This window comes from Calliphora vicina, chromosome 2 (assembly GCF_958450345.1).
Source record: "Calliphora vicina chromosome 2, idCalVici1.1, whole genome shotgun sequence".
Taxonomy (NCBI): domain Eukaryota; kingdom Metazoa; phylum Arthropoda; class Insecta; order Diptera; family Calliphoridae; genus Calliphora; species Calliphora vicina.
This window is the reverse complement of record NC_088781.1, coordinates 58127773-58138159: the sequence shown is the minus strand read 5'-3', so window position 1 is coordinate 58138159 and position 10387 is coordinate 58127773. Positions and strand designations below refer to the sequence as shown.

Here is a 10387-nt window from a genome sequence, read left to right as displayed (position 1 = left end):
GCTGTGCCGAATCTTATATACACTTCACAACAAATTTTTTTTTTCCAAAGTTGTTTTTTTTTTAATTTTTTGGAAAACTATTTTTCGAATTGTTTTTTAACAATTTAAAAAAAAAAAAATTTTGGTGAAAAAAAAATTCGGTTTAAAATTTTTTTTTTTTAAAGTTTTAAAATTATTTTTTGGTTTTTTCAATTTTTTCGGTTTTCCGATTTTGACTCATTGTAGGACCAACTTGCTAGGTCTTATATACGTCGTTGCAAAGGTCTTTGAAGTATCTATCATTAGATATCCATATTGTCTATATTAATTACTTAGTAATCCAGATATTAGTCAAAAATAGGTAAAAAATCGAGGTTGTGCTGGTTTATATCTCAGGCATTTCTGGTCCGATTTTAAATAGCAACCGAGCCGGAAGATATTGATGTATGAATCGTGTATGTAAGACAGATGGACAGACAGACGTACATGGCTTAATCGACTCCGATATCTATAAGGATCCAGAATATATATACCTTATAGGGTCGGAAAATTATATTGTGGAAATTCCAAACGGAATGACAAACTTATATATGTAATCAGGTTTCTGGTTTAATCGGTTAATCGAGAAAATAATTAATCGGGGTTTGGATTTAATCGGTTAATAATCGGTTAATTTAAAATTATTCGATTAACCGAATAATTTGTATTTTAATTTTAAATTGAAAATACAACAACGAATTTTGTGTACAAAAACATAAAAAACAAACAAAACATAACAATTCAACCAAAAAACAAGTTTATGGGGGCTATGGTCAAATATGGGCCGATCCACAAAAAATTTAGTGTTGTGATTTCTTTTATCACGAAACTTATTGTTGCTGAATTTTGTATGGATACTGCAATTCTGAAGGCATTTATAGACCAAAGAACCATATTTCGGGAAGAAATTTGTATGGGGGCTAAGAGAAATCATGAACCAATTCTTATAATTTTCACTATAGTTAGTACTTTTATTATAAAAATAACGTGTGTACAGTTTTATGGTATTATCTGCAATACATTTACACAAATAACCAAAAATATATGAAAATTGTCAATTTTTTTTTTGGTTGTCTCACATTTTGGTTCATAGCTCTGGTTCTACTGAACCGATTTTGCTCATTTTCAATACCAAACTGCTTAGGACAACAATAACCATATTTTTTGCAAGTCTACCAATTTTTTTGGCGTATTTTGGACATGAGCGTGTTTTACACAGACGGACGGACAGACAGACGGACATGGCTCAATCGACTTAGAATTTCATAACGATCAAGAAAATATATACACTTTGTTGGGTCTCAGATGAATATTTTTCAATGTTACACAGGTATAATAATAGCAAATATGGTATTTGAGCTACATTTTGTATACACATGTGATTTTTGCATGATTTTAGTGAGATCTTCAGAAATCATCTTTTAAAAAAATAATATAATTTAAATATTCTTTTACACGATTTTTTTTTTAGAATAAAACATTACTTGAAAAAAAAACTCTGTCGCTGATTGTAGATGTTGGAAAATTCGAAAGCATGATAAAGAATATCCAAAAAATATAAAATCCTTTGTTATACCATTGGAATCCTTTATGGATTATTTTAAATTTTGAATACTTTTAATAGTTTCGTTAAGTTCTGATAAAAGACTCGTTTGGAAAAAAAGTTTCGTCACAAGCAAATATTTTAATTTGAAATTTGTATTTGAATCAAAACAGAAAAAAAATATGTTAAAGTGCAAAAAAAAGGAATTTCGGTTAATCGGTTAACCGAGACAAATTAATCGGTTTATTTGTGATTTGAAAATCGACAATTTTAAATTATTCGAACAGTTAACCGTCCAAAATTAATCGGTTAACCGATTAACGGTTAATCGATTGAATACCCTAATGTAAAGGGTATAAAAACATGTCCTATTTTTCGAATATGTCGCCCCTACGCTCTTCAGAATTTAACTTATTTTTAACAAAATTTCAACTTTGAGCCATATGTTCTAAAATCACAATATTGGGTGGGACACATTTATTCCAATCTATTTCTAATAATTTACTGATTTTTTTTAATTTTTTCTTAACAAAAATATTTAAAATATCCCTAAATACAGTGTGTTGTTCATTCATATTCATAAAAACCTCAGCGCAGTTGTTTATTATTATTAGCAATAACTATTTGTGGAAAATTTTGGTTTTATTATTCCCGATCTTGTTTTAATTATTTTAAAACTATGAATGGACATTTTGTTCTAATTTATTTTATTTGGTTGGACATATTAGTAAATTTTTAATACCAAACATTTCTGATCAACAGATAAAATTCATCCCCGTTCGTCCTATGCCCAATAGTGCTTTCGATTAAATTAAATTTGGATGTGTTACAAACGAAATGACTTAATCAATATTCCACTTATCTTTTGGTGGAATATATGTATATGAATCTAAATAAATGAATCCAAATATGAATCTAAATATTGTTCTGCTCGTGTGAATATCTTAAAACCAGTTGAAATGCGTTTTTAAAATTCGAACAACAAAAATTGTATTTTCTAAATAATAATAATAATATTACGAGACGTAATAACAAACGGGTAATTTAAATTCCCTGTAATAAAGAAACATGAAAAATTGGTTCACTTTATTTTGAAAGATCCCCATATTAACAAATGATAAGATGATACAAGTAAATTTATAACACTTTCGTTTTCGATTATTTGTTAAATTTAATTAATTATAGATTCTCAATGAAAGCAAGCACTTGTGTTACAGCTTAATTGCTATAAAACTGTTTAAAATAATTAAAAAATTACGACCATGAAACGCAATTGGTTCTATCAGTACTTACTGATGCAGTGTATAGCGCTAGCAGTAACATCTGAAAGGTGCTAAATATTTATCATGATTTAGTATATTTATCTGAAAAATAACTATTCGTTTATTTAACAGTTACTATTCAATAAATGCTCCCGGTGTGATAAAATCAAATCGAGTATATTCCGTTGTTGTTGCCCTCCATGAGACCAGTGGTCCATGCTCGATACGTGTTGGCATTCAGGGACCCAATTTCAATGAGTTCAGAGATGTAAATTTACAGCCATTTGAATTAAAACAGATAGAGTTCTTACCCAAAAAATTAATTATTGGCGATTATAATTTATATGCTGAAGGCTTAGCCGGCTTGAGTTTTAAAAATACAAGTCGTTTAAATATACAACCAGTCTATGGTCCAAAAATGTACATACAAACCGATAAAGCCATCTATAAATCTCAAGATTTGGTTAAATTTCGTATTGTGATATTGGATGAACATACGAGGCCTTTAAATATTGAAGAACCTGTACATGTGGATATATTAGTGAGTTTATATGAACAATACCAGTATTTTGCTGATTTATAAGTTAAAAAGAAAAATTTCTTCTCAAAAAAAACCAAACTTATCTAAACCTAGATGTTTTCACAATCAAAACCCCGTGAATTCTAATATATCTCAACCTTCATATTTTTTTCAGAATAGTGAAGGCAACCGTGTTAAACAAATTAAAGACATATCCTTCATACATGGTGTCTATACAGGGCAATTTAAATTGTCCAAATTCCCCGTTTTAGGAATATGGCAAATAAAAGTTGTTTTAGGCGGAAGATATGCTTATTCCAAGATCAAAAATATTAATATAGACAACTATATTCTACCAAAATTCAGTGTGTATTTAAAAACTCCTTCGGATATTGTTTTGAAAGATGGCTACATTAAGGTGGTCATCTATGGCAAGTATACATTTGAGAAATATGTAAAAGGCAAAGCCACAGTTGAATTGTGGAATGATTATCCAAAAGTGCTATTGCAAACCCAACATGTTGACATAGAAAATTTAGGTTTTGTCGAGTTCAACATTAAGAACGAAACTGCCTATGGCCTAATCGTAAAGGCGAATCTAACCGAGATGCACACGGGTAGAACTGAAATAGAAGTGCAGAATATCCGTTTACACAGCCAACACTATTATTTAAAAGTTCCATACAATGAGATAGAATTTGAAAATAATAAACCGTATCGCCTGAAAGTTAATGTGAAACATTGGACTGGCGCTCCCGTTTTGGATCACAATACGCCCGTTACCATGGAACATGGCAATAAGGTGTATGAGTCATTTTTGGATGAAAATGGTGCAGCAACATTTGAGTTTGAACATGATGAAAGTGCCAATCATAAATTCCAATTTAAAGATTCCATAGGAATGTTGCCTAATATTTACACAAGTGCAAATTTATTGTTGAACAATAGGGAATACTACTGTCGACTGAAGTTGGTGGATGAAAAGTAAGTTTAATTTAAACTCTTCCCGCATTTACTTGATATTATAAAACAACAAAAGAAAAAGAATTTGGTATTTGCAATGCTAACCTATTTTCATTTAGTGAGAGTTAAAGTAGTTTTTACTAATTATATTTCATTTCTTCTACGTTTCTCAATTCAGACTAAAACTTGAAAAACCCGTTCAGATTGAAGTCATTTCTATTCTCAGTATACCTTATTTGATGTACACAATAATGAGCCATGCCAGCCTAGTACATTCAGAGTATATTAAAGTACCGCCCAATCAAAAGTCCCACATCATAAGCATAACACCCTCAGTTGAGATGATACCCGAGTCCTTCATCTATGTTTATTACATACAAAAAGGCAATTTACGTTATGAAGAAATGCGTTTAAATTTTCCAAATGAATTTGCAAATCAGGTAATAAGTACGAAATATAAAACTAATATAAATTAATTTAACAATTATCAGCTATAGATCTCACTCTCAGCTCTCAAAAAAGTGAAACCTGGTGAAGAAGTAACAATTACCATAAATGCACAACCCAAGTCGTATGTTAGTATAATGGCCGTGGACTTGGGTGTATATTTATTGGATGATACCTTTGATTTAAACAGGGACGATATTCTATCTGACTTGATTAATGAAAGGTCATATTCTCCAATGGCAGCTGAAGTATATCCTGGTATAATATCCGGTCTGTTGACCCTAACTAATGCTCAATATCCATTTAAAAATCGCAGTGGTAAGATAATTTGTTGTTAAAGTCTGGAATTGGTTTAATATATGTATTTGTTAACAGTTAATGTAGTTTCCGGATATGAGATTTCGAGTTTACATAATTTTCGTCAAAAATTCCCGGAAACCTGGATATTTGATAATTTTGTCATGTGAGTATGAATGAAAATGCCTAAATACTTTGAATATAATGAAATTTTGCAAAAAAAAAACAAGTAAGAAAGTATGGTTGGTCAAGCCCGACCATATAATACCCTACACCAAGTAAATGAGTAAAAATATTTTTCTTTTAAAATTTCAATAATTTATATTTTTGAGTGATTTTCGGAAGTGGGCCTTATATGAGGGCTATGACCAATTATGGACCGATCACCATGAAATTAGGTGTGATTTATGTCTCTATGAAAGTTTACTATGTTGAATTTTGTGTGTATACCAAAATTTTTAAGCGATTTATGCTCGTTAAAGTAATTTTCGGAAACGGGTCTATATGGGAGCTTGGACTAATTATGGATCGATCGTAACAAAATTTGGTGACATGTATTTTGTATATATAAAACTTATTTGGAGCGCAATTTGTGGAGATACATTTATAAATTAAACATTTATGACCGATAAAGTCCAATTTCGGCAGGACATTTGTATGGGGGCTAGGTGAAATAATGGATCGATTTCAGCCATTTTCAACAGGCTTGGTCCATGGGCCGAAAAAATAATATGTACCAAATTTTATCGAAATATCTTCAAAATTGCGACCTGTACTCTGCGCACAAAGTTTACATGGACAGACAGCCAACCACACGGATGGACGGACATCGTTTAATAGACTCAGAAAGTGATTAAAAGTCGATCGGTATACTTTAAGGTGGGTGTTTGACTAGTATTTTTGGGCGTTACAAACATCTGCACAAACGCATAATACCCTCCCCACTATGGTGGTGTAGAGTATAAATACTGGGTAGCGCAAGAGCAAAATTTTTTTTTACTGAAATAACTTTTCCCGCTGAGTAGAACCTCGGCCAATCACTGACCACTACAGTATGTAGCATAATGTTATATATCCGAATCGCTCATTAGCTTCTTTAACTTATTTCGTCTTAGAGAAACTGGCATTAAGTCTTCGTCATTTCTCTATCAGCCATTGAAAATTATCAGTTCAAAACATTTTGCTTAAAAAAAGTTTAAATTTTTTTTTATGTATCAAAAATTAATTAAATGTATCGAAAACATTCATATTTGTTTTCATTTCAATTTCGATTTATAAGATATTGTAACTTCACAACCACAGTTACCGCTACTGGCAGTTCCAGGAGACTGTCCTGAACTAAAGATTTTACCTATCATTTAAGTTGGCAAATAGTTACATAACTAGCTATATGACTAGTTATTTTAACATGCGCATGTTCTAAACAGAGGGCCAATTCACCCTTTTGGATTTCCTAGATACAATTGCACTTCAAAATTAACGTTTTAATTAAAAATTAACACTATAGATTACTTAGAGAAACTTAAGTGACAATTGTCTCTATGCTAGATTACATGGGATGTATAAAGTAATCAATTGACTTCTCTCTGCATTACAAATAGCAGATACGTATCATATTGAGTCAGCCAACTGATCAGACATTTACTGTCTACAAGGGATACATCTACTACATGCTTATTAGAAGATGAAATTTAAGGTTAGATGTTACTTTACAGCACGATTAACATATTGACGATTTTAAAAGTCAAGTCGCAAGATAGATGCTCTAATGATTATGGCTTTAAACAGGTATTCATAGCAATATATTATAGTTAATATTACTATCGTTTTCTCAGAAGAACAATTATAATTTGAAAACATTAACTATTAAATTCCTGGTTTTATTTAAAAATTCCTAACTGCTGTGAACACTGTTGTGTATTTTTTGGAGATTGCGCGATCAATAGTTAATAGCGGAGTTCACTATTAAGTGCGAATGGTCTAGCATCATTGCAAATGTAAAATTTTACCGTAATCCAATAACAAAATACACACAAAAACCTTAACAATTTTGCTTTTACAATTTCGCAAGACCATAAGCATCAAACACTGAACTCCGCTAATAATTTTTTGTTACTGCACAAAGCATATTTTCATATCAAGTCCATTCGTTATATCGAAAATTTCGTTATTTTTTGTATAAGAGATTTCGGTGCTGAAAGTTTATATAATTTTTCAATAGATATCAGTTTTATTCGCATTGAGAATAACATGAGGAGTTAGCTTTTGCTCAAAGATAATAAGTCTTACACCGTATTTTTTTTTGAATACAGATATCATCTGCATGAAAGTCTTTTTCTATTTCTATGGCAATAGATATTAAAGCAATTCTAGTAACTGGAATGTGTTTTGACCTCTGCACAGTGGTATAATAATTCGGTATCTCGGGAGCTATTGAAGCTATTGTTATGGATGGACCTGAGGTATCGAGTTCGAGTTGATTTGCAGTTGTTCAGCTACCTAGAGCTAATGGGGGCCAGTGCGTTGCCCCTCAAAATGGGTAAAAATTGTTTTTTTAAAAAAATTGCCAAAAATCCATTTATGATCCGAATTAGCTGAAATTTAAAATATAAATAGTGCTTAAGAAGATCTACAAAAAAAATGTTTACATATCTAGGTTTTTTTTAATTTTGCTCGATTTTTTTAGGGTTTTTTAGATGTGGGGGGCCTACGGAGGGTCGAATTTTTTCTAAAATATCACCTATATGGCGATAAAATTCTAAATAAAATATAAAAAAGCTTGGTAACAGTTATATTGTCCCTATAAAAAGTTAAACGCATCCGCATTTGGATTTTTAAGTTTTTTTTAGGAAAGAGAATTTAATGCAAAAGCGTGTAAACTAAATTTTGACTCACTTAAGCGGACACAACAGACCTCGGACCGTTCCAAACTTGTCCAATTTTTAAAAAAATTTTAGATTTGAGTAAAAAATTCTATAACTGTATATTATATATGTACCCAAATAATTTTTCTTTTCCTCCAGCAATGAAACAAATACGAAATTGACTTTGCCAATACCCGACGCCATAACCACTTGGCGTATAACAGCATTTACAAATAATGATGTAACAGGATTCGGTATAGTAAGAGGACCCACAGATATCACCACCATACAACCGTTCTTCATTTCACTAAATCTGCCATTTTCAGCGAAACGTGGTGAAATAGTATCAATACCCGTAACAATATTCAATTATCTTGATCAGTCTCTAGACACGGAAGTTGTTTTATATAATAATGATCAGGAGTTCTATTTTATGGAATCAACAATACAGGGTGCGCAAAAGTCAAATGATAGCAAACAACAAACTAAACTCATTACTATACCGGCAGATGAAGCAAAAACTGTGAACTTTCTTATATATCCCATACAAGTGGGTGAATTAAGTTTAGGAATAGCAGCCTATAGTTCCTTGTATTCGGACGCTGTTTTGCAGAAACTCAAAGTTGATCCCGAAGGTGTGCCGAAACAAAAAAGTCAGGCTTTATATTTAAGTATTCCGGCAGGAGAGAAGATATTCTCATCATTTAGCATAGAAGAACTAGTAGATAGTGTGCCCGATTCTGATTATATTACCTTTTCTGTGGGTGGTCATTATTTAGTGCCCACACTGGAGAATTTCCAAGATCTAATACAAATGCCCACTGGTTGTGGTGAACAAAATATGGTGAATTTTGCTCCCAGTATCCTTATTTTACAATATCTTAAAGCCAATGGCAAGCTATCGAAAGAGAAGGTTTTGGTGGAAAGTCTACGTTCAGCAATGGAAGTTGCATATCAACAACAACTATCATTTCGTCTTTTTAATGGTGGTTATAGCGTTTTCGGCTTGGCAACCGATGAAGAGGCTAGTACTTGGCTGACCGCCTACGTGGTGCGATACTTTATTAAAGCTTCAGAATTCTTGGACATTGAAACGAGAATAATAGATTCTGCTTTGGAATATTTGTGCGATCAGCAAAAGGCAAATGGAGAGTTTCTTCATACAGGCTATATATTGAAGCCAAATCATAAAAATGCATATGGACTTACAGCCTTTGCATTGCTGGCATTTTTGGAGAATGAGGTAAGTGTGAATTGATTGTATTATGTTCTAAATTCTAATTTATATAAAGAAAGGGAAGCATCAAATCAAAGCTGCACTCTGATAATAAATAAACGGAAATATTAAATCAAATATGAAGTATTAACAAAACAATTCATCGCAATATATTTATTTTCTTAATTTCAGAAATATGCCATGAAATACCAGAAAACCATACAAAATGGAGTTGAATTTTTATATTCAAATTTAAGCAATACCATCGATGTTTATATATTATCCTTAATGTCAACTGTTTTCAATCGAGCTAAACATCAATATGCCAATAGTCTTATAAAACAACTAAAATCTCTGGGTAAAGAGGATAATGGTCTTAAATGGTGGTCGGCAAATGACCACAATCTGGCCAATGATATAGAAATTACTGCGTACGCTGCAATAAGTTTGCTAGATACGCCAGGAGATCATACCTCTATTCTGAAGTGGCTTATAGAGCAACGAAATGCTAATGGAGGTTTTATCTCCTCTCACGACACTGTGGTGGGCATGGAGGCTTTAGTGAAGTTTTCGGAAATCTATAGAAATGTCAAGAAAGTAAATTTAAATATTTCCTATATTTTCAAAGATCAGGAAGGCATTGAATTGGGGAAAGATGATATCTATGTGGACTCAAACAATATTTTGGATTTGCAAAAACATGAGGTATAATAATTGTGCAATATATTTATTCATTAAGAAAAAACTATATAATATTATTGTTTTCAGCTACCAATAACCACACGCCATATAACTTTCGAAATGCAGGGCAATGGGGCCTCATTGGTACAATTCAATCATCAATACAATATTGTGAATATGCAGGAATTTCGTCATTTTACTATTCAAATCAAACCAATATATAGAAATGCTGAAGAAATTAATTTGGAGATTTGCTTTTCTTATCAAACTGATTCAGACATGTTCAACCAAACCACTAATATGGTGATAATGGAAATAAATTTACCCTCGGGTTTTCGATCTGAAGCAAAAAATGATATGATTTTAAAGCAAAAGAAGTTTGTGCAGAGAATCGAGTCAGCAAACTCAGAATCTACGATTATTTTATATTTAGATAAGTTGGAGGCAAACACTAAACATTGCCTTGAGATTCCTGTAGATAAAACAAATGATATTTTAATGCCGAAACCTGCGGCCATTATAATGTATGATTATTACAATTTGAGTCGTTCAAATACAGAGTTTTATACTTTATAA

At 31.6% G+C, this 10387-nt stretch overlaps 1 protein-coding gene across 1 annotated transcript; it reads left to right on the top strand.

The window, feature by feature from the left end:
- Positions 1-2823: 2823 nt before the first annotated feature.
- Positions 2824-10387, top strand: LOC135950479 (thioester-containing protein 1 allele S3-like). The gene is made up of 9 exons (XM_065500018.1): positions 2824-2891; positions 2956-3364; positions 3519-4327; positions 4485-4746; positions 4804-5071; positions 5129-5216; positions 8074-9157; positions 9323-9835; positions 9899-10387. The coding sequence occupies exons 1-9, from the start codon at positions 2824-2826 to the stop codon at positions 10385-10387; spliced, it is 3990 nt and encodes a 1329-aa protein (XP_065356090.1).